Consider the following 24994-nt stretch of genomic DNA (forward strand, 5'->3'; position numbering starts at 1 on the left):
GGCGCTCTCACTGGTGCTCAGGAGCTAAGTCCACCTGTTTATGTTTCAGGCCGACTGTTGATTCTCACGTCCCATGAAATGTTCAATTATCTGATTCTTTAACCTAATGTTCTTTAACCCACGCTTATTTTACAGAACATACGCACTTTTATCACAAATGCAGAGTCGTGATTCAATTTTACTCAGTAAAATAAAACCACAGAAGAGAAAATGTTATTCTTTTATTTATGTTAAATAAAAACATGAGAAAATCCTTTTTTAAAAAGGGTCAGAATATTCCTTATGTCTCCAAACCAAGTCCATGGGTGCAAAGAAATGCCGAGAGCTTTCTCCCCGTGGAGGGTCACAACACGCTTTTAATAAAGTCATAAGGACCCAAAGAGACAACGCGGGCGCATGTCCTGCAGGTGCCACTTCAGGTAAGTCACATGCAACATTCGGGCAAGCAAGGGACAGGGCACAGGCATATTCTGGAGACACCTCCTGCTCTGACAACAAACGTTAGCACTGAGCATTTTCATCTGTTTCTGTTCTGTGGCCCTGCTGAATGTTTAAGCCACATATCCCACTGCATTTCAACGATGTGATGTTTCACAATTCCAGAACTCTATTAAGTGGCAGCACAGTTTAAAGTAGCTGATGTGGCTGAATTTTATAAAGTTTAAACTTACGTATGAGAACTAACACTACTGCAAATTTTGCCAATAGAAATGTGACCCCAAAATAACACCCACCATTTCCAAAACACAGTTGGGCGCACACTTACGATACACCCTCAAGGTTCTGAGTTAACCTGTCATTTCTGACCTACGCTAATGACTAGCCTTGAATCTCTGAAAACAAACGCTATATTCATGATTTCTATATCCGAATACCCCAAAATTCACCACAAATTCTACAGTCCGACTTAGCCTAACTGAAAATGATCCATCCAAACTGGTCATGGTAGGTTTACAGTTCTTGGGCCTTGGTTCAGGTCGTGAAGAGCTTTTTCTATGACTGGAGTCAATAAGAAGAATTTCTCTGTTAGAGAAAGCAGACATTTTCACCTTTGGCAGACCGCCAAGATGATACTTTATTATAGAATTTATGAAGCTACAGTTCAGTAACTTGCAGGTTTTATTAAAATGACTCAAAAAAAAGGAAAACTAAAGGGTAACACAACCCCATACCCCAAAACTTTCTAGACTTTTTAGTGCAAGAAATGCTGTATCACTGAAGCACTTGAGAATGATCATGAAATCCTAGCAAAATGTAATCACCTCAGGAGTGGCCGTAAAAAAGAGAACAACCAGAGAGGCACACAGATTGTTTTTTTGTTTTGTTTTGTTTTGTTTTGAAGGATTTTTATACTATATTAAAAAAAAAAAACACAAAATAAAAAAGGGACCAATCAGCACACATCTCAGAAGTCCTTCCCAGAGTCTCTGCGCCCCACAGCCATGCAGGCCGGCTGTCCTCTTGCTCTTCTCTGCTCCGCCTGCAAGGCACCGACGGACTGCTGGGTTACTTGGGCTCTGGTTCTTAAAGTCAAACTTGTTCCGCCAAATCCAAGACCCTGAATTTATCCAAATTGTAGAAACACGCTTTGACCACCCGTCCACCAAAATACCTCCCATTCAGATCAACAACAGCTAAAAGGCAAACAAAAGGACAGTTAAGATGGGTATTCTGTAAAGCATGGCAAGAACACATTTTGAAGATTAAGATCGTAAATTCAACTTTTAAATTCAACATACCTTTAATTGCTGATTCAACCCTTTCAAATTCTAAAAATATTCGTACTGCTTCATCATCAGGGGCACCAGGAATCTGGAAAAGAAAGGAAAGCGTAACAGGTGGCGTCATCGCCTGAGCGGTCGCGGGATGTGAGTTTTCCTCCACAGGTGGTTTCTGTCAGAGTCAGTATTCCAATTATCCTCATACGCACACAGGGAGTGGTCAAATACCAAGGAAATAAGCATGATTTGTTTGTCACCAACATCTGTTGAACACCTGCTTGTGACAGGCCCCCACGTTAAGTGCGGGGAACACACACCTAAGCAGAGCGTCTCTGACCTCTGGAGGTCGGATGCCATCTGACAGGTAAATAAATCATTATGCGGTCAACAAGCTGCACCATAAAACGGAGGAGAAGCTGAAGTGAGAGGAGAAGCGGAGATGGAAGGGCTGCCCTCCGTCCCCCGGGTGGAGCTGACGTCCTCAGCCGCGCTGTCAGAGCCCCCCACAGCTGCAGGAGCGCCCGTACGCCCACCGCGCCCGACTGGGCCACCGGCACCCTCCTCAGTCTCCCGGAAGCAGGGACCCCGCTCTGAAAACCTGCCCCCTCCCGCCCAGGTCCCACCCCCGCACTCCACAGCCCAGCTCGCATCCGACGCTGTTCACAGAGCTTCTCTGTCTTGTGCTGCCCTAGGCCTTTCTTGCCTCCTGCAAGACAGTCAACACCGCTGAGTCTAACAACCAGATATGCTCTATGTCCACGTGTTTGCTTTGTTGTTTCTTCAACTGAACGTGTCACCACGAGCACACAACACGCTTCCTGGATCCCAAATGCTCTCGATTTGGTCCTGGGTATGTGGGAGGCTCTCAGTGAACACCTGCCAAATGAGTGAAACCAAAGGCACAGCCAAGGCACTGCAGTACTGAGCACACTGCCACGGAGTCTAAACCTCAGTCACAAGATGAAACGCCTCCTCGCCAAGTAAAACGTGAGGCCCTGCTCGCCTTTATGTCTGAAATTGCTGTCACTGAGGACAAGCATCTGCCACCTTCTGCAGTAGGACAAGATGCTACCTGCAGCACACTGCCTCTGTCCGGAGGAAACGCTCTGTACACCATCCATCGTCACTTGGGTTATAAACATCAAAAGAAGCCCCTCTTACTTCAAATATCACGCATTTTCCAACTTTGCCGTATTTCTCACACTCTTCCTTGGTTTCAACTTCCAAGTCTTCATCTACCTCTCCTGCGCCAACCATGTTCTAGAAACAGAAACACAGTATCAAGGGCGATTTGCCAATGCACAACAAAAGAGATGCACAAGTAACTTTCTCTCGTGATAGCAAGTGTTCTCAATCCCAAATAACACAAAGAGAATTTTCATCCCCGCAGGACCCCAAACTTGCTATTTCTTAAAAATAAACAAAAATGCACTGTAAGCTTTATAAGCATTACAAGAGCAACTATGCAAGCATCAAAATGTATAAACCACGCTGAATTTCTAACAATTTCAAGTATTTTAAAGTGATTTCTCACTGTAGTCCTAAATATTGTGTTTAGCAAAGAAACATGAGTCAAAGAGGCCTGTAAAACATCAGTCTTCGATGGAGTCGACCCCACACTCCCATCTTCAGTTTCCTGTAACTGTTCTGTCATCGGTGGGGCTGAAACGTGCGGGGCAGGTCAGGGTGGGTGACACACAATCCAAGCGAGGCAAACAGGTTTCTCCCCGTTTCTTACCCTCAGAAGGACCACTTTAGTAGGACACTTAAGTATTTCAGTTAATGGATTTGAATCCGACTTCTTGGCTGCATCTGTTGAGACAAGAAAACATCGTCAGACACAGGTGTGCCAGAGCACGGAGCCCGAGTTACAATGAGTAATTCGATTTCAGCAGCAGTCCCCGCCACCCACATCCTCGGGTCATCTACAAGCACCGACAAGCCTCTGAGCAAAAGCGCAGCCTTATCTGGATGAAAGCATCACTTTGTTTTGGTGTAGATATTTACCGTAATTTCTAGACGTTTTTAATACCCCCAATTATCTGCATTTTGCTTTGGTTCACTTCCTAAGGAGCTGACGGAGCACACTGACCACAACCCTCAGAAGTGAGTCCTGGCTCGGGCAGTGGCCGAAGGTCACTAGTCCAGGGTAACAAGCAGTTAACTAGGCAGCCACCGCTGACCAATTTCAGATACTCCCACAAACCAGGGCAGCTGCCGGTTTTGGGTACCAGTCTGTGAGGCTCGCTGCTGCCTCCTAAGCTGTGCGTGCACGTGGCTGCCTGGAAAGTCTTCCTCCTCCTTTAGGGAAAGGCGTTCAGCCAAGCTGACTCAGTGCGAACTCAGTTCTGCTGCTTAAAATGTCAAGTCACGTTTGACTCATTCCAATATGCCCTCAGCACAGAACAGACTGTAACCATCAAATGAAAATAAAACACCAAGCAGGCATCACCTACCAACAGACTGCAAAGTAACATCAGTCTCACAGACTAATCGATCAGTGGGAAAATCAGAAATCACACTTAGAATGAAAGGGCTGAAAACCAGAACTGCTGCAGGACGGAGACGCAGCAGACAGTCGCTGACGCACTGCCCATGGCCCTTCCTTTCCTGCTCTGAAGACATAACCACGACTCATCCATGTGCCAGGCTCCTGGCCTGGGAGCAGCGGGCGTGAGGGTGTCTCCCCGAGTGCTGTTCATTCCTACCGAGTCTCTTGTCGTCCTTCTCTCCCCCGGGCCTCTCCTCATCTCCCTGTCTCTCCAGCTGAGCTATTTATGAAGACAAGCCTCAGGGTCCCCGGTGCCCACCACCCTGAGCTGGAACGCTCATGGTCAGGAGTCCTCTCACCCAGGACGGCCTCCGCGCCCGGCTCCCGCCCGGGAACCCCCAGGGGGCCCACCTTTCTCAGTGGCGTCGCCCACGATGATCTTGCCTCCCCGCTTGCTGGTCTTCTCCACCGACAGCGCGGTGCTCAGGCCCTGCTCGTGCTTCCCGAGGCCCTGGCCTTCCCGGAAGCCGTACTTCTGCATGATTTTATGCGCCACAGTGCCACTGCGGGGGGAGGGAGACAGAGCCTTGCACCTGAGGTCGCTGGCTAGAGCACAAACTGGGTTTCACATCACAATACTCTCCTTCTGGAAAGAGAGAGTGTAAATTCCACAAGGGCTCCAATGAGGCCACATATAATGAGGTGGACATTGTGGGAGGTTCGGGAGGAAGACAGAAGGGAATGCTGAAACCCCGGCATCCCGGGACTCTCTGAGGACGGGGGCACCAGCCACAGCGCCGCGGCTCCCGAGGGCCTCTCAGGAGACACCAGGCTTCCCGCGGGCGCCAGTGTCTGCTCGGGGGCGGCGCTCACAACTAGTCTACTGAAAACTGAGCCTGTGAGAAAACAAGTATGGTTTCATATAATGAAGATGCCTGCATTTTCCTAAATAGGACGGCAGAGTTTCCAACAACTAGCTTCAAAAATGAAAGGACGCTTAGGGACCATGCACTTAACAGATGGAGATTAAGAAACTGAGGCCCAGATTGGCCAACGGGCTTAAGCACCAAGGAGAATTCCTCCTGTGCCTGTGAGCAGAGGAGCTCCTCCTCTAACCCCCACAGCTTCCAGACCGCCCGGCGAGCAGCCCCCCTAGCCTCAAGGCTGCCCCCCAGCGACCACTGCGCCTCAGCGCCCAGACCACAAACCCAGCTTCAGCCAGAACTGCTCCTACACAGCTTCACGTTTGTTATTTCCTTAAAAACTTCTTTTGAAGAAGCTGCTCTAGGGATAAAAAGAAAAGACTGAAAACTAATGAGCTGTACTACAAATGCATCTTCCTTGGGCATAAAAAAGATTTAACTTCTATTTAAAAGGGGATTCAGAAAAAAGTCAGTTTTTCATTAGCAGAAAAAGACAAAAACAAAACACCAATGGCTTCACATCTGTGTGCCCTCCAGCACACACCCTGGGGCAGCCCGCAGACCTCTCCACGCCAAGGGAAACGGTCCCTGCCCGCACTGTCCCGCACTGTCCAGGACAGCAGCTGTTAGCCTTGTGAGGTTACTGAGCATATGAGATGAGACTAGTGTGACTGAGGAAATGCATGTTAAATTGTATTCATTTTCAGTTAATTTAACAGCCACCCGCAGCCAGCAGCGACCGGAGACCAGCGCAGGCCTAGACAGTGGCTCCTGAGAAGGCGAGAAACTCAAACGGTCCTGTGGTCCCTCCTCCAACCCGACCTCACTGAGGGCGCGAAGGACCGACGCGCGAGCGCAGGGAGGGCAGGCCCGCGTGACTGCCAGGTCACAGCAGCTCCCCCACCGGCAGCGTCCTTCTAAGTCCCCCTGGAGGACACAGGACGGAGGCCTCAGCACAGCACTGCTTCACCCGACAGCCCCTCGCAGCCCGAGAAGGTCAGAGTAACAACATAAAGCACTCTTGCAATCAAAACGCAGGCCAAATCCAGTGAGGCCTAAAAAAATTACAAGCCCCAACTGAAAGTCAACCTTGAAACTGATCTTCATATGCCAGCAAACAAACGTCTAATTATAGTTAAAATGGCTGAGTTTTGGGCCTAGAGGCGCAGAGCCATGACCTCAAAGCAAAGGCCGTTCATCAAGGGAGTGAGACGCCTTCCACCTTTGACCACAGAGCAAATCAGCTCCACTTCACAGGGAGCAACTTTGCCCTCGCGTGTTGTGAAAGCAAACACACACGATTATCAAAAGCTGTTCCTACCTGGAGAATATAACGTGCAGCACTTACATCACTCAACACGTCCATCACAAGGCCTTACGTCTTGCACAAAACATAACAGTGTCACGCTGCGGTCGCTCCCTGCAACTCAAGCCCTGGCCCTCAGGGAGGCTGTGTGTGTGCGGGACACACAAACCTGACCTGCACGCGCTGTCAGACACAGCGCGTCGCCTCAGGGGGCTGACAGCGCCTCACGCGGGGTTCCGTCCTTCCTGAACCTGCCGAGGTGAGAGCACCTGGACCGTTAATTACCCCATGTTGGCGAGGAAGGAGTTGCCGGGGCCAGTCGGGGACCTGGGTCTGTCCTGCTCCTCGTACACGGGGGGAGGGATGGCAGCTTTGGAAGACTGCGAGCGAGGTCTGGAGTCCTCTTCGTAAGGGAAGTCTCGGGGCACTGCGGGATGGAACAGAACAGGTCAGCACAACGCTACAAGCGAGTCCTGAGCTGCACTCAGATTTTTCTGTGTACCCCGGCAGATCCCATCCACCCCTTCCGACTCCCACAGCAGTCTGTGCGTCTGTCTTAAGATGCTAATCTCATGACCCCGTTTGCCTAGCAGACCGTAAAGGCCTCTGAGGGGAGGGGCCAAACGCCAGCGCAGCGATCTGTAACCCTCGCTACACACCAGAGCCAGCGAGGGAGGCTGAAGAAGACCCAGACGGGGCCCCGCCCCCAGGACGGCAGGGATCGCGGTCTGCCAGGTATTTTCACGCAGAAGACACTGGCCAACAGGTTTTAAATGTTGGCTCTTTGTTTATTAGTGCTTTTTAGAGGAGGCGCTGGGGTTGAACCCAGGCCCCAGTGCATGCTGAGCGCGCGCTGCATCCCTGAGCTGCCCCCCCCCTTACATCCCTCCCGGGGTTTCTGATTCATCTTCCTTCTAAAAGGACAGCACACAGGGCAACAGGTAAAACGCACATTTCCTGGGGCAGTTCAGGGATGGCTGAACCCCGTGGGCAGGAAAACGAGCCAAATGATTTATCAACGTCCAAACCCAACCCCAAGACTCCGGAAGGGATCACGGGAGAAGACCCATGGGGCAACCTCGTAAATGCACACTGTGCCCTGAAACACATCTAACCCGGGGAGGTGCTGCCACCTTGTGGACGGTCACGGACCTAACAGCCTCTAGACTGCTGAGCACAAAAATAGTAAACCAAGCTATTGTTTGTTTTAACCGAACTCCAAATACGAAATGTTGGAGAAAATGAAGTAAGTTATGTTAAAAAACAAACAAAAGAAGCATTGCACTGTAGAAAAACCCATGCCTCAGAGCCTGGCATAAAAACTTGTGAAGCACAAGGCGTGGTCAGAGGTTCCAGAGGGTCCCTTGACTGGGCTAAGGCTGTGTCTCTGAACGCAAGGGCAAGAAACAGGTACGTACGCTCCTTGTCCTTCTCTACGAGAGAGGTGGGGGGTGCGATGGCAGCTCCGCCCATACCTGTGAAAATAAATCCCACGATTAAAGGAGGCAAAATGTTCAAGCTCCAGACTCTCGAGGACTGTGACATCGCACCAACCCCCAAAGAAAGAAAAAAGGAAAGACTTCTGCTACTCCACCCCGCCGCTGACATCGGAAAAGTTCAGCATCTGAACCCAGGATTAAAAATGTAGCCGCAGGTAGGACTGCTTCCACTTTCCAGCTGAGAAACCAACAGAGGAGAGCTAGCAGGCAGGGACCCAGCAAACCCAGCTCCCCGCGGCGCCAAAGCGCCCTGCGGCACGGCACGCTCCTTTCCAAGCTGCGCACCACTGGAACTGAAGGTCTGTTTAGAAACGTTCTGTGTTAGCACCACCCCTGTTTAGCGTTTCCGGGACACAGAATGGTGGACAAAGACGAGCCAGAGTAGAGACTCCATCTGCTCCCTGACAACCAGGGAAAACCTGAGCAGAGCACAGAGGGAATTTTTCACTAAGTAAAAGCCCTAACATATGTATTATAACCTAATCGCCAACAAAACAATCCAAAAACAATAAAATGTAAATTAAAAAACCAATTACAAAACCCCGCTGCACCAGCATGAACTGTTTCACAGAAGAAATTCCCCTAAGGCCAGTGTACAAGCATCGAGGTTAACAGGAAACAAGCGCCCTGACTCTCAGTTCAGAGCTGTTCTTCACAGAAACGCAGCTAGGTTCAGAGAACAGGTGCAAGTGACTAGGCTGCGGGTAAAGACAAGCCTGTGTGTCTATTTTAAGGTGCTCAAAGTGTCCAATAAGGAAATGTTAGAAAGTGGTTGGGAAACCCAAAGGAGAATATATGTGAAAACCTAATGTAAATTAAAACTGTTATGCAAATACAGGGGGCTGGGATTCCAGAGAAAAAACTACCCAAATCAGTGGCAACTGAACTGCTGATCTAAACGAGCATGACAGTAAATGGCAGAACTGGCCCGGGTCTGAGACACAGTATCCACGTTCATGCCTTACTTCTTTTCCTCCTCTCTCGCTCGTAATCTTCATCTTCATCAGAGTCTGGGTCTGGGCGCCTTGAAAACCCGCTAGCTTCATGCCTGTCCTTACGCCTCCTGTGACAACCAAGAAAACAAAGTTCATCACAGACCAACGCAGGGTCGTCACCTTGACCCGGTTTTTTTTTTTTGCGGGGTGGGGGGGTGCCCCATGCAAACAACGGTTAAAGACTAAAGTAGCAGAAGTATGAGAAGTGAGAAAAACCCGCAAGATAAACTGAACAAATTTAACATGAATTTGCAAATATTAATATAATGAATATATGAATGTAAATAGCAAGAAAAAGGTTTCCTTGATATTTACCTTTCAATTTTAAAGCAAGTCAACATAGGTAATAGTTAATTAAGTAATTTTAATTCCCTAGAACATGATTTCATTTCATGAAATGATTCAATAAATAATGAGGAACAATATATTAGTATTTTATATAACTAGTAACTAGTATTCAATATATTGGGGGGAGTGTGGGGGGTATTAGGTTTATTTAATTTTGGAGGAGGTACTGGGGATTGAACCCAGGACCCCGTGTATGCTAAGCATGCGCTCTACCACTTGAGCTATACCCTCCCCCCTTCAGTATTTTTAAAAGAAGAAATACAAATTTTTTTGTATAAATCCTTGTGACTCGTACTTTCAAAGAACATGAAGGATGTATATGAATTTTTTAAAACTCTCTCTGGCCCAAAAGCAGTAAGAGTTACGAATAACGTTTCAAGTATTTTATTTAAAAAAAATGTTTTAACCTATCTTTCCTTTTTGGGGGGGTAGCTTTTTTTTTAACACCTTCGTTGTGGTATGGTTCCTGTATGGTAAACTACACATATTTCAAATGTACAGTTTGATGAATTTTGATAGATGTACACACCGATGAAACCACTATAACAATCAAGACAGCTAACCTTTCCATCACTCCCCAGGAGGTGCAATTTTCCAATTCCCAATTTATCCCTTCCCACCCTCTTTACCATGGTAGCCATGTTTGTCCTCTATGCTGTGAGTCTGTTTGTTTTATAGGTAAGTTCATTTGCGTGGGTTTTTTTTTTAGATTCCACATACAAGCAATATCATATGGCATTTTTATTTCTCTTGGCTTAAGAATTTTAAATAGTTATGATTCTAATAGTCATAGCATAGGGAAAAAGCCCTATTATTCAATATCAGTTTCTAAGTTACTTTTCCAAGAACTCACCCAAAATGTACACGCTAGGTTTTCTTCATCTACACGTGAAGCGCGCTCTCGAGCCTGTGTTGGTGGCGGGATGTCACGGCTGCACATCTGACTCCTGATGACAGCTCAGATCAGCCACCAAACTCACTCGGCCTTCCAGAGAGCGCGAAAGCTCATTCATTCACAGAGAGTGAATTCTCCCAACACAAAACATCCCCACGCCCACACGAGGCTTACTTCTCTCTCTCTTCTATTTCCTTCTGTCTCTCCAGCTCCCGCTGTCTCTGCCGCTCCTCTCTTTGGCGCTTCACTACTTTCTCATAATCGTTAGGGAACATGGGATCATACTCATCGGCTAAGGGAATCAAAACTTCTCCTGCAGAAAACCCACTGGGAACGGGGTCCTGAGGAGGGAAAAGAACGCCAAAGTAAGTGTCATCTTCTGTCTTAGAATTTTATTCACAGAATTAAGGTCAACGAATATGAGGGTTAGCAGGGCCCTGAAGACCACCTGTCTGCTCCTGTTTCACAGGTGTGGGAACGATGCCTGGGGAGGTGTAGTGGCTTGACGTGGCCACACGCCTACCCCGGGAGCAGCAGAACATGATCAGGAATTCCACCTCTTAGTTCAGTATTAATCCCATAAACACCCTATAGCATTTTCCTGGAATTCTTAAACAAGCTGCCACCACCTAAAATTTTAAGCAGTTAATTTGATTGTTTATAGTAAACACTGAATGTTTTTACACACATCTATGAAAACTTATCAAAAAACTCATGAATAACTCAATCATTCTCGTGATCATTTAACAGAGTAACTTTAGGTTCTGATTACATGTAGACATGACATATTAAGACTTAAAAAAAAAAAAAGAGAAAAAAGGCAGAAAGCATCCTCCTGGGCCCTGCAAAACCCTCTGGGTCCTCTGGAATACACGCCCCTCCCGGGCAGGCTGCATATCAGATGCCGAGTCTGGCGCAGGGGAATGTAATTTCCCCCACATCGTCATTCATTTTTTTAAGGTCCACTAAGTCAGGATAAGATGACAACATTCTGTGTTTCTCTTCTATACAATTTACAGAACACTGCCATCACAAAGGTTCTAAATCAGAGAACACCCCAGCAGCATGGAGGTTAACACTCTGTCATATCAGAATCTAACAAACAACTTTCACTGTATTAAACCCTGCTGAGTTCAACAATGAAGCATCCTCTTCCACATGCTATGGAGAATAAAGCAGCCTGCTTCACTTTATTAGACTGAATGTTAATCCCCAGTGCTGGGGAGGGCGGGAAAACCCAAAGGCTCCCACGCTGCAAGGGAAACTGCTCCCTGACACAGCTCTGCCGGAAGCAGGCCAGCACCGGAACAAACTGGTCGCAGAAGTGAGCGACCCTCCTAGTGCCACCTCGGGAAACCTGGCCTAACAAAACAACTAAACGCAGAGGAAGCTGCCTGTAGAGGTTTCATGAGAGCGTCACTGGCTCCAGTGAGGAAATACTTGTGCAAATCACCACGTGCTCACCTGATGGGAGGACTTTACAATTAAAAACTGGCTTCATAACAAGAAAAATGCTTACTGATTAAATGCAGAGGGCAATATTATAGGTTCCAGAGTCAACACACAGCAACAGAAGACGATTAACCAGTTTCTGATTAGATGGAGCAAGAAGAAATTAGGCAGAGAATCTGCGGGGGGAAATGTCAAATGACTAAGAATCCTCAAAAAACTTCCCCTCGGGACGACCAGCTGCAGGAGCAGCACCAGCGCCTCGGGCCAAGAAACCCCACCAAGAGCTTCAGCTGCGCCCGCCCCGCATGCTTCAGAGCCAACGCCTGCTGGGCGAGCAGCCAGGGCGTGAGGACAGAGCCCCTAAATGAGGAGGGAGGGGCCCTGCCTGGGGGTGGGGTCGGGGAGGGGGAGTGCCTTGCTAAGGAGGAGGAGCACTAGCGCATGCTACCCATCACTAACCTTCCGGTCATTTCTCACCAAGCAGTTCGTGCGCGTGGTGCTGTGTGTTAGTTACTATTCTGCCTGTGACATGAGTGTCCCGGGGACTCGGAGATGTGCCTGAAGAGTGGGTGTGACCTTAACTACAGTTCATATTGAATTCCTTTCTGCCTCGTTTTGTATACTTTTAACCACGATTCTGAGCTACCCTTGTCCGGATCCTCCTCACCCTCACTAACCACTGACAGAGCTGACCGCGTCTGTCTGTTGTTTTCAAGCTTTTGTACAATCACTGGGATAAAAGAGGCCAGAGGGGCAGAATTGTTGCTGTTGTTTTTTAAAACCCCTTTCTCCACTCTAATCCACAATAAAAACAATAAGCACTAAAATTCTTTTTGATAGCTAGAAACGAGAAACCACACAGATTCAGCATTACGCGAACTAAAGCGAGCACACCTACAACAGGCGCAGCGAAGCCGTCACAATGGGCACGTGGTCCTACACTTCCTGACACAGACGGACAGTCACACATACTTAGAAAAGCAGGTCAGGGAACAGAGGCAGAGGAGGGAAAGGATGGAAAGGCACTCCAGAACAGAAAGTCTTTAAGTTCTGGAGGGTAGGATTGAAATCGTTTGTTTTTCTTTTTGCGTATCTCCAGCTCCTGATTTTTCTATAATTAACCATTTTACTTTAAACAGATAAATGTTTTAAATTTGATAAAATAAAAGTAAAACTTAAATTGAAAACGATACTGACTAGATTGCAAAGGCCCACTGAGGAGAAGTGTTGGGAGTGACAGGTGCAAAGCACGACCTGGGGGAAGCCACAGATCCCACCCAGGTCGGGGGCGGCGGGAGGAGGGCGGCCCACGTACCTTGAGGCCAGCAGCCACGTGCGGCGGGGTGTCCACGATCTGCCGCTCATCTGAAGAGCCGCCCCGCTTCAGGTCAATTACGGGGGCAAGGACTGTACTCTGCTTTGTCCTCTGACTCTAAAATCATCAAAAAACAACAAAGCTATACTGGGGCTTCAAATTAAAACTCATACTGTTTGTAACAAAGCTTCTGGGGGGATTTCTATAATAAATCTTTCAGATATAAGTAAAATCATCTTACAACAACAGCTTTTTAATTCACTTATTACAATAATCATATACTAGTTTCCTCAGTCTTTTTGTTTTTACAAAACAAATTTCTTCCATTTCTGTAAAAGGTTTACAGAAAGCTTGGTCACTTTTATTTAAATTTGCACGTGAAATAACATGAAAAAAGCGCCAGATCTTGACTCTGACCCCAGGAGAGCCGGTCGGTGGCAGCATGTCACACGCTGCCTCGTGGGGGTGGTTCACAGGGAGTGCTGTGGCTCCATGCCCTGGGCACACGCTTGCGGTGCAGGACAGCCAAGCTGTGTATGTCCTCTGTGTTCTCCCTTCCGCTTTCCTGTTTTATCTTCCTTTGAACAAAGGCTGCCCACTAGTTACGTCCACTCACAGTCTAACTGAGCTTACATTAGTAAGTATGAGAACTGTTTCCAGGAGCCAGTTATTTTACAAGAGAATATCAGGCCTTCAAGGATAAAATAGATGAAGTGGTGTCAGCATTAGAAAATAAAGCCTTATTTATATACCTTATGTGCAAAGCAAAAGTTACATGAAACCTATGAAAGATTTAAAAAATTAAACCAACTTAACAAAATTAAAACAAACAAACAAAAAAAGGGGTTTTGTTAATCTTCCTTTCATGTAGGATGAGTTTGTTTTAAAAAGACAAAATTCTCTCTCTTTAAAAAGAAACAGTATTGACATAAAAAAATTCAAATCTGGTAATGATAGATGAAAAAGACAAAAACCCTAATCAACAGAACTGACAAGACAAATTTAAACTTTACGGCAGTGTTGCTCTACCTGGGGGCATCCTGACCCTAAGAACCTTCTACAGTACTGAGAAATCAGAGGTAAACACTCCAGTATTTATGTTGTACGGAGTGAAGGGAAAGAAAACATTCCAACTTTAAGAAAACATTTATTATGGAAATTTTCAACATTACATTAAGGAGAATCCTCAATTAATTCTTAAGCCGCTGTAACTCAGCTCCAATAACCACGGACTCTCAGCAAATTCTGTTTCACGCCCATCCCTAACCCCCCCGCCCCAGCCTGGAGTATTTTAAGGTAAATCCCCGAAATTCTATCATTTTATCAGTAAATATTTCAATATGTATCTCTAAAGCAGTTCTTCTCAACTTTTTTTCATTATTACTTCCTCCTTCGAGGAACCTTTTACATTTTTTCTCTAACTGTGAAATTTTAATACCAATGTTCACTCTGTAACTGTTGATGTACTTTATGTATACCTGTGCTTTATACATCAGAAGTGCAAGAGTTTTTTTCACCACTTAGAAGCAGTACTTGCCCCATTTAGGGGGATACAGCCTCCAGCAGGGACATGTGCTCCGAAACAATCAGCAAACCACAGCATCATTCTCATCCCTGAAGACTGGACAGTAATATTTTAACATCAAATACCCAGTGGACAACCGTATTTTTAATGCTTTACACGGTGAATGAGGTCAAGGATGCTGCCTGCGCCCAACATGATACAGCAGGAACAAAGACCACCAGCCCAGCCCACACACCCTGACCCAGTCTCAGCCCCTCCGAGCCTGCATAACCTGCGCCCGTGATGACAGCTCAGGAATTACCGCGGAGCTTCCTTCTCACAGCGCGGCTTCCAGACCAACAGCAAACAGCAGGACTGCTCCCTAAAAATGCAGACTCCCCAGGCCCCAACCCAGAAACAGAATCTACCAGAACACTAGGTATTACATGGCGTGTTAACCGAACCCTCAGCCTTAGGCACACTGGAGTTTGAAAACCAGCATCACCGCCGGAAACAGAGAGACCTGCTCTTCTCCCCCGACCCCCGGCAACAGGCCCAGTCCCAGGAGCTGGGAGAAGGAAGTGGTCTCCCTCCAGGACCCCAGCCTCTCCGTCCATAAATGTTTAACCCCACCCGTCCAAGAAAGAGGCAGGGGAGCGGGCTAAGCCCAACTCCGCTCCACCCCGGGGAGGCGCCTGCTCTACACGGGCCCTCATCTTACCTTGGCCTGGGTGAGCGCTGCCTTCTTCACCTGCAGCTGAGACTGGAGGAGTTTGAAGTTTTTGGACCAGCCTTCCGTTTTTGAATCGCTGGTCTCCACTCCCAAGTCATCGTACAGCGACATCTTCTCGGTTTAATGCTGAGAGGCAGAGTGGGGAGGGTTTAAAGAATGCAAAAATGCAGTAAATTTCCAACCTTTCCATGTTAAAATAATGCAGCATCACGGAATTTTAGAGGTAAACGGTTTCTGAAGAGATCACCTGGTCCAGGAGCATTCAGTGACAGAAGCCAAGACGCCTGATATCACCGTCAGCGTCCTTTCTAGTACACAGAGCTACAGCGGTGTATTATTTTAAAAATACACCTCTTGAATGAATTTTCCTGTATATAAATCATGTGGTCAAGTAACTCATGAGGGAGACCATTCCGTTCGATGGTACAGAATGAGGTAAGATAGAAGTTCTGGACTCAGGGCATTGTTATTACACATAACTGATTTTTTAAAAGGTCTCTTTTTTGTCAGTAGCAAAAAGGAGATGCCTGACAAAAACACCAATTACCAGGCTGACTTAGTACTGTTAATTAACTTTCTTTGACTGCCCTTTAATAACAAAAAATTTAAATATATGCCTACAAATAGGAAGAAAAAGAAATGATCTCACAGATGGCGTATTTTCATAAATTATGATTGCTGGCAGGAGAGTCGAGGGCTTGATCTTATTAATACCCTTCCTTGATCCCAACAAGCAGAAATGTGTAACCTAATGACGCTGATTACAAAGAGATAATCAACAATCTACTGTTAATGCCGTATCTGCTGCAGAAGCTGAGGACCAGGCCCCCGTTACAGCCCAGACCAGGGCAGAGGGGGACTGGGCGAAGGGCGGTGTCACCTCACTCCCTCAGAACAGCTGTTCTGGTTTTGAACAGAGCAGCTCTCGGCCTGGAAGTCGGCCCCACGAAGCTGCGGCCGCTTCTCGTAGTTTCTTCCCTTCCTTAACGTTTGAACCCCCAGACTGCCTACAAGCTCAGTTCTGATTTCTAAATGAAAGGCCCCAAGGCGGCACAGAAGCAGGGCGGAGGGAAGCAGAGCCCAGGGTACAGGGCTGACGGCTCCAATGAGTCCCTGGAAGCTCAAGGAGCCTCCACCCTCTCCTCAAGGCTCCTGTGACCACTCCCGGCCCCCACCCCCACGGCGCGGCGGGAAGGACAGAGGCTTTCCTAGAGTGAGGCCCACGGGGACGGCCACCACCTCCAGTGCCAGACAACGTGAGCACTTCACTCAGGACCCCGGCCACACCTTGTCCCGTTAAACTCAAGTCGCTGAGGCTAAATGAAGAAAAATGCACGAATTCCATTTCTTAACCAAGCATGGCTGAAAAAACGATCACGTCTCCAAAGTTTTGTAGGGAATGCCCTGGCGTCCACATCAGATGCTACTATTTTAATGCACACTGTAAACCCCATGAAAACCTAGCTCCAGCTGGTCAAGGTCACTGCTCCACCCCAGAACTAAGATCAATGATCGCCCTAGAGCAGAAGAGGAAACTGAGCCGACTGCATAGTTAAGCTCCATCTGCAAACCCCTCCCATTCATCCCCTCAGAAATTTCTGATCGACGAAGCTTTGGAAGAGCTGCACCAAAGAGCCCCAAGGCTTTCACGCTCCTGCCCCCAGCCTACCTGGTGTTCAGAACGACTCCTTCCTGTCTAGAGGCATACCCTTAAAGTTCACATTAGCTGAAAAACTCACAGCAACAGCGAAGAGGAGCAAGGCCGAACGCCCAGCTTAGCACAGCCGGCCCTTGAGCAACCCAGTCTGAAGCGCACAAGTCCACTCGTATGTGGCTTTTCCCAACAGCAAGTACCCCGGAAGTACAGCACCCGCGTTGGCTGGATCTGTGGATGTGGACCTGTGGATACGGAGGGCCAACCGAAAAGTTCTATTTGGGTTTTCAACCACACCGAGAGGGAGGGGGCCCCAAACCCACACGTCGTTTACAGGTCACCTGCATTACGAGTCTCAAAACAGAACTTCAGAAATGGCCATGCATCTTTCATCTTTCCTAGTTTAATTTTTTGGGGCCCTCTTCATTCAACTGGTCACCAAGCCAAAGCCAGTAAACAAACTATGGTTCATTTGCTTTATCTTTATTCTTTTGAAAGCAAAAGAACGACACATTCTGGGAAACAAGTATAAACATCAAAGCCTCTGAGAAATTACAAACATAAATTATCAAAGTTTGTCTGCAAACCTACCTCCACAGTACGTCCCCCTAAATTTCTTCATAAGAAGTTTGAGGACTTATCAAAAAAGATATTTACAAATAACATTAGTACCACTGGAAACAGAGTAACCAAACGCCCACTAAACTATGAAGGGAAAACACCAGCTTATTCATTTCTGCAATTCCAACTTCTGGCACAGAGTAAGCATTTAATAGACATTTGCTGAAATATTACTATTAAATAAATTCTATTTAGCCACACAAATCACAGCAAGACCACAGCACGCCCACGGGTTCCACTAGGAAGGGAAAGAGGAGGCAAGAGGTCTGGGAGCTGGAAGATGCTAGTGGTCACAAACAGTGCCGCACACTTAACAACAGCTAAAAATGCAAAGTGTATTTTACCACAATAAAAAGTAAAGAAAAAGAAAAGAAAAAGTAAAAGGCGGGGAGAAGCAGCACTGGGGGAGGCATGTGAGGTAACAGGCTGCTAGGACGTGGCCCTACCTGGAAGGGCAAACTTTGATAGAAACGTCTTCCCAAGCGTCAGGGCTAAACCATCAAGCAGTGCCACAAACTGCGAACTCCAGCAGAGAACCACCACCTCACAAAGCTGTCACCGCTGAGCTGCTGACGCCTCACGAGACCACACTTCTCTGACTCCAGTCTAGACTGAAGCTGGTTTGCCAACAATTCCTTCGATCTGCCTGGCTCTGTGAGCTCTGGAAGTCATTATGCAGCAAAATCTAATGTTCATTTAAAGTTCCTTGTTCCTGTTCTCAAAACCCTCAAAAACACTTTTAAATATTAGGAGCTGACGTCACCGTAGCTGCACCTGCTCGCCTTCCGGAACGTAGAGCCTATAAATCAGGTCTCCGCACCACGGGGATGCAGAAGAGCTTTCTTCATGTTTCTCCTTGTCACTGACCTCCAAATTCAGAGACCTGGATTAACCACAGCAACGACACCCTTGTCATCCATCTGCACATGGAGGGCCTGCTTTGATTAATTACTACAATGCTACAAGCACCAGTGAATTCACCACCCAAAACACCACAGGATCTGGAGAAGAAACCACACTCAACCCACGTGGCCCCGTTCCAGTCACATGATCTCGCCAGGGGTGAGCAACAACCCGAAAGCCCATTTGCATTAACTCTTTGCTTTCCTCCTATTATATAACCTTATTTCACAGTTTTATTACATCTATTCCTTAAAAGGTGCGTACAACTTTATTTTAGCTGCCTTAAGCGTCATAAACATACCGCCGTCGATTCATTCATTTTCTCCACAGCAAACACTGAAATGTAACAAGTGCATTGACAAGACTCTGTTAGGACCTCAGCTTAATCAATGCTGAGATGCTTTCAGATGATATAACACATTTATTTCATGAAGTCTGGTGCCAGGTAGTAAAAAAGTAGCACTATTTCCAACATTTGCATATACCTTAAGAAGCCAGAATCAAATGATACAAATACAAACAACCGATTTTTGTAACATCTTTAAAATACCTTCTATTTACTTCTTTTTTATGGTCACACCGTCCTTTGATTAACACATTTTCCATGTATGTGTTTTTATTTTTCTTAAAAAGAAACACAGCGAACATGTTTCTGCCAGAAAAATGATGACTTTTCAAGATTCTACATAAGCTGGCAAAGTATTTTTTAAAACACATGGAACTGGCAGAAAAAGAACATGGAAGGTGTCTTTGCAGAAGCAGCCCACCCACTCATCTCTCAAGTGCATCTCTGAAGCCTTCGGTGACTACTCCCCCACATTAAACTACCTCCGGCTTGTCTCCCCTGAACACACTCGCATGTTACGCTGTCTGGCTGGCACCTCCATCTCTTCCTGTGTCGTAAGCCCCTCACAGGTACGGGCCATTTCTGCCTTCATCTTTATATCCTTAGCTTAGCATCATGCCTGGAACACTGGAAGTGCTTCGTAAGTATTTTCTAAATGCATCAGTGAGTGAGTGGAAAACGTTAAAGCACCTACCCAAGTCACATTATTACAGAACAGTACGATCTGCAGATCTGCCTTTCAGGGACTTAACTTGTGGTGGGCAGATTTGAGATAAGCATGGCAAACTTTTTATACACAATCAATGGGAGAAAAACTACTTCCATCATACAACTGAAAATGAGTCAAGGTCTGAGTTCTGAGCACCTGAGGAAGGAGGCTTGGCAAGAAAAGGACTTTTTAATCACTAAATAGATATTCATGTCTCATAAATCAAAAATGAGCCTACAGAACATGTGAAGCGCTGCACATACAGAAAGGAACGGGAAGGGAACCATGAGAGCGGTGCTCGTCGATGTCCACAAAATACACAGGTGATACGAGGCACCTGCTTCATGCGCAACATTCGTGACTTCCTGAAGAACTTAAATGTTTCCCTGTGCCCCCAGCTCTAACACCTCGTCACAGGTCAGTGTCTCCATCCATTCTCACACACTCTATTGCTACCAAAGCGCCACAGGCTGGAGTGCACTGGACACAAAGCCCGCGAGTCCCCTGCGGGCTAGGCAGGTGAGAGAACTTCACTTTGCACTATCACGGAAAACCTGGGGGATGAATACTAGCCTTCCGTCATTTGCTCCCGGAAGGTAATTTTAAACAAGCCGGTAAAAAGAAACCCACTGTATAACATTACCTTTGGGGACACACGGCAATTTTCCAGGTTCCTATTTTCCATAAAGGCTACCCTTGGCGCTCACAGAACCCCACAATCAGAACACCTCTTTAGGGTCAACGCTCCCATTACACCTTGTTCTGCTGCTGCCTCACTCACAACCTACGCTCTCTATTCCAACCTGTGCACCACGCCTTTCTTAATAAAAGTTCTAAAAACAAAACACTCTCAGTTTAAGTTACTAATACCCAATATTCCTTAGAATTCCTTATTATAATCAAACTGTCTGGGGCCTTTATCCCCTCAAATCGTGGAAACTGAGCTGCATTCCTTAAAAACCCCACCTGTTGCCGGAGACACAGTCCTCGTCCACCTGAGTATGTATGGGACTTGGCCTTTGCCCGGAATATCCTATTTTCCCCGCATCTGCCTGGCTCTAGTGATAAGCACCTTCCACGGCTCTACTGACTCCCCCAAGAACCTTCTTGATCTGACCCGACTACCCCTCTTCAAACCTCTCTGCCTTTCCTGCAATTTCCAGAATGCACTACGGTGCTTCACCCCTGCTATCTTTACACCCATTCCCTCTGCAGGGAACCTTTCCCCCATCTTGCACATCTAACAAAACACCACCAGGACTTAGTCATAAGCCTCATTGGCCCTTGGAAGCCTTTCCAGACCCCATTCAAGTCCCTCGGGTCAACCCCAGTACAGGTTTTCATGCTTGCTCCCCTGCAAACTAAACTTACAGAGCATAGGGACAGAAGCTTATTTATCTAGCACCCGCTGTTCCTAACACCTCGTCTGGGCAAAGGGAGATGCTAAAAAAAAATGCCTGGTGATTGGACGTCAGAGCTAAAACACCGCTTTAAAAGTGTGAAGGAAAAGCCGGGCTGGGCCTACTCGTAAATCTAAGTTTAACAAGTGTCAGATTACTAATCTGAGTTCTGCTAGGCTAACTCCTAAATTTAAGTTAGTAAGTGTGGGTTTGCTGATTCCCTGCTCATGTTTTTTTTTTTTGCTAGCCAGCTAAATTTTCAGAGAGACATATCTGTCCTTGGAACGTCAGTCTGCTGCCTTCCTGCCTCTGCTTTTGTGATAATGATGCTACGAAAGCTGTACAATGCCTATTGGCCGAATACCCCAAGCTTGTAATTAACCCTATAAAACCGCACGCACACGTCTTGGAGGGGCTCAGAGCTTCGGAGCAGAAGCCCCTGTGAGCCTGCAGGCATAATAAATCTGAGTGCTCCAGCCCTTCAAGTGGTGCTAGTTTCTTGGCTGGCCTGTCGTTTCCATAACAAAAGGAAAAGGATCGAGGTAATGCCAGAGTCACATCTCCCTTCGCCTGTCCAGGTAAACCTCCATCTCTGAGAGATGTCAACACCTGGCTTCCCCGTTCTGCAGCCCGGGAAGGAAACGGCTTCCTTCCTCTGCACCCGCGACCCCGGAGGTCTGCAAATGGCCACGAGCGATCCAGGCCTGCCAAAGGACCCCGCAACTTTTTCCAAACATGACCTACGGAGGGGAGGAAAAACACACCTTCCGGCCCAGAAGAAACGGGAACAAACAGACGGGGAAGAAAAGGAGAGGAGAGGAGGACTTTGAGATTCCGGTGACCCGAGGCAGATAAAGGAAAGGGGCGGCGGGGCGCGAAGGGAGCTGCGGATGGTGGTCCGGCACCGGGCCCCCTAAGGCGAAGGCGCCAGGGCCTCGGGGGCTGGTCCAGGACCCCCGCCCTCGCCGCGCGGCCTAGAGCCGCGGCCTCGCCTCCAGCGCCGCCCGAGGAGGCGCGCCCGCCCCGGCCCCCGCCCGCCGGTCCGGGCGCCACTTACCCGGCCCGCCCGGCCGACGCTCCCGGGCCGCGGCGGCGCAGCGGGGCCGACGCGCCGCGGAGACGGCGGGCAGGGCGCGCTCGGCGTCAGCCTCCGACTGCCGGACCACTCCGGCGCCAACCTCTACGCAGACTCGGAGCGGCGCGCGGCGGCGCGGGGTCACGGCGCGTGCGGCGGGAAGAGAGGCGCCCTGCGCTTGCGTCTACGGCGCCCCGCCTGCCGCCGCGCCCCCTGCCGGCGGGAGGACTGCGCCCGCACCGCCCCTCCGCCCGTGTCGTCCTCTCCCGCCAGAAGGGGTCGCGGTGGGGCAAGGCTGTGACATTTCAGACTCGGGGGAGCCTGGCTGTGTCCCCAGGTGGCAGGAGGAGAACTGATCCAGGGCTGCAGAGGTCGAGTTCAGAACCGTTCATCGAGATGCACAAAAGCACAAATAAATCACAACAGGAGAGATGAAGGGGGAAGATGCTGCAGAAGAGAGGGCGGGGCGCGCTGGATGAAGCGCAGGACGTAGGAACCGTAGGAGCGGCGTGCAGGTGACAGGAAAGAAGGGCGTGTTACACAGCCTCACAGTTTAAAGTCGGTGTAACAGAGGTTGGGAGGGGAGAGGAAATGGGATTTTCACATCTACATTTGAAACCGTATACAAGCCCCTGGGTCCCTGTCCTTTGACATAAAAGCACTTTCCTTTAGTCTCCCAGGCCTCCCCTGAGTCTCAAAAGGCGGTTCAAGACTGAATGACTGGGCAACGTGAAGATGTAGAAAGAAAGAAAAGCTGTTGGGCCGGGGACCTGGTCACAATTCAGACTGTAAATCCGTCCCAGGGCAGACTCACTCCCAGTTCCCTGAAAGATTCGGTTTAAGGGTTGACACACATTCCCCGGTTGTTTTTACAGGAAACAGACACACACCCCCGCCCCGCCCCCCCGCCCCCCGGGCCCAGGTGAAGACTGCAGACCACAAGTACTAGACCCCAGGCCGGCTGAAACCAGAAAGTTGATGATGCTTGAAAAAGAAAGCACGGGGGAGGGGAGGCATATAGTTCAAGTGGTAGAGGGTGTGCTTAGCATGCAAGAGGTCCTGGGTTCAATCCCCAGTACTTCCATCAAAAAACTAACAAAACTAACAACCTCCCCCTTGCAAAAAAAAAAAAAAAAAAAAGGAAGAAGAAGAAAAGAAAAGGAATTTTAAAAAAAGAAAGCACAAACATACAATACATGGAGTAAGGCGGATTAACTCCAGATACAGAGGAAAATAAAATTAGCTTGAGATGACATTGTTCAGTTTTAGCAAAGAAGTGGCCAAATCTAGACAAAAGAGATAATTTTTAGGACTGGATAATTTCTCGAAATGGGCGAGTTATTCAACTTAAGCAGACCAACTGTCACAGGAAACGTGGGGAAGAGGGGGGGGCATGAGCTACTGTCGAACAGCACCCGGTCCACGCGTTTCCACAGGGGAGTGGCCCCAGACCCTCGGGCCAGTGGCTCCCGCCGTGTTGCTCCAGGGCAGAGCAAAGGAAAGCGCTTCACGCTTCTCGCGTGGAGCTAGCATATCGGGTCAAAACTGGTCATTCCCGGGGGCCCTGTGTGTAGTGATGCGTTTGATCTTCCACAGAGGACGATTTTTGTTTCAGGTATCGCAAAGCAGTTTTGTCCACCTTTCAGAAAAAAAAAATTTTTCCCCCTGCATTTTTTCCTTTCTAAGTCATTCTCTACAGTATTCCTGCTCTGTAATATTTATAATAGCAAACATTTAAAACAAACCAAGTGGCCCAATAATAAAAACAGTGAAATTGAACTCTGTTGGGTCGCAGTTTATTTAGAAAGATCCCATTTTTGTTTTAGGAATACCTAAAAATAGAGAAGTTTTCTAACCAATATTTACCGATACGGTTTTCTCCAGACAGATAGGATTATAGCCGTTCTTTCTTTCTTTCTTTTTGTTTTGCTTGAATTTATGACCAGTAAATTTTTTAAGTATGTAGAATTTTCTGAGTTTTTTAAAAAGTTTTAATTCGTTTTCTAATGGATGTCTGTTCTACTTGTTCACAAAATTTTCCATAACTTTTTTTAAGTATGATTTTCTTTTTTTAATTCTTTTTTAGTTTATTTTGTTTTTATTTATTTATTTTGGGGGGAGGTAATTAAGTTTATTTATTTATTTATTTTGATTTTTTATTCTAACTTTTTAAAAATTTTAACCTTTTTGGCATGGAGAAGAGGTAATTAGATTTAGTTATTTATTTAGCAGAGGTACTGGGGATTGAAACCAGGACCTCGTGCATGCTAAGCACACATTGTCACCGAGCTATACCTTCTCTCCTCCATAATTTTTTAATTGCTTTGATTAGTTGAAAACTAATCCTTCCAATAAGAAATATACTTTTTCAGAAAACATGATTTTTGTGGCGGTTTTATGACTTTAACGTGGGTATTTTTTAGAAGCTGAGTTCAGACATGCACACTAAATTGGCCAATGGGTTATAAAATGCTTCTATCACTTTCCAGCAGTGAGGTTTCCACTCTGAGCAGTGGGACCACGAACTCGATCTGTGAGTGACGGCTGGCGGTGGTGGGGAGGGGGGGCTGCTATTTTTTCCATCCTGCTGTTTGGTGCCATCCCCGGAGTGCGTAGGCAGAAGCAAGCCTTGCTCCAGAACTTTGATCATGAGTACAGCTTTGAGTGGTAACCTTAATGTGGTCCTCAGTGTGTGATCGGGGTCATCAAAGCCAGATCGGTGGCTTACGTGGCAGGATCGGGAAATGAGTTTATCTGTGATCAGAGGGTTTCGAGGGATTAGTAACCCTTTCAAGTTACAGTCTCTGCCTCTGTGGAGCAAAAGCTTTGCAGAGAGCAGTGATGATGGTTTAGCACAGAGGTAAAACATTCACAGATCAGTAGAGGACACTTAGTGCTGGGAATTTTAACGTCAATCATCTCATTTATCCCTAAACCCCCTGTGGGCCAGGTGCGATTATGAACAGGAACTGAGGCTCAGACAGGTCAGACAATTTGCTGAAGTGACACAGTTAGTAAGTGGCTGGACCATGGTGAGAACCCGGATCCATCTGACTCTGTCTGAGTTTGGTGTGCTAGTGTAACACAACACCAGGGACTGGGTA

At 47.4% G+C, this 24994-nt stretch overlaps 1 protein-coding gene across 3 annotated transcripts; it reads right to left on the bottom strand.

Annotated features, from left to right (window-relative positions):
- Positions 1–206: 206 nt before the first annotated feature.
- On the bottom strand, positions 207–22030 carry RBM17 (RNA binding motif protein 17). 3 transcript variants are annotated; one of them, XM_074358162.1, is made up of 12 exons: positions 21873–22030; positions 15171–15308; positions 12946–13062; positions 10353–10519; positions 8906–9003; positions 7860–7916; positions 6769–6868; positions 4624–4775; positions 3460–3533; positions 2883–2981; positions 1740–1812; positions 207–1634 (listed from the first exon to the last, which is right to left on the bottom strand). In XM_074358162.1, the coding sequence occupies exons 2-12, from the start codon at positions 15291–15293 to the stop codon at positions 1531–1533; spliced, it is 1164 nt and encodes a 387-aa protein (XP_074214263.1). In that variant the 5' UTR covers positions 15294–15308; positions 21873–22030; the 3' UTR covers positions 207–1530. The 3 variants fall into 3 exon arrangements, with proteins under 3 accessions (XP_074214263.1, XP_074214262.1, XP_010960168.1); XM_074358161.1 differs by having other exon boundaries at positions 6727–6868; XM_010961866.3 differs by lacking the exon at positions 21873–22030 and adding an exon at positions 16922–16944 and having other exon boundaries at positions 6727–6868.
- Between the last annotated feature and the right edge of the window lie 2964 nt (positions 22031–24994).

This window comes from Camelus bactrianus, chromosome 35, assembly GCF_048773025.1.
Source record: "Camelus bactrianus isolate YW-2024 breed Bactrian camel chromosome 35, ASM4877302v1, whole genome shotgun sequence".
Classification (NCBI taxonomy): Eukaryota; Metazoa; Chordata; class Mammalia; order Artiodactyla; family Camelidae; genus Camelus; species Camelus bactrianus.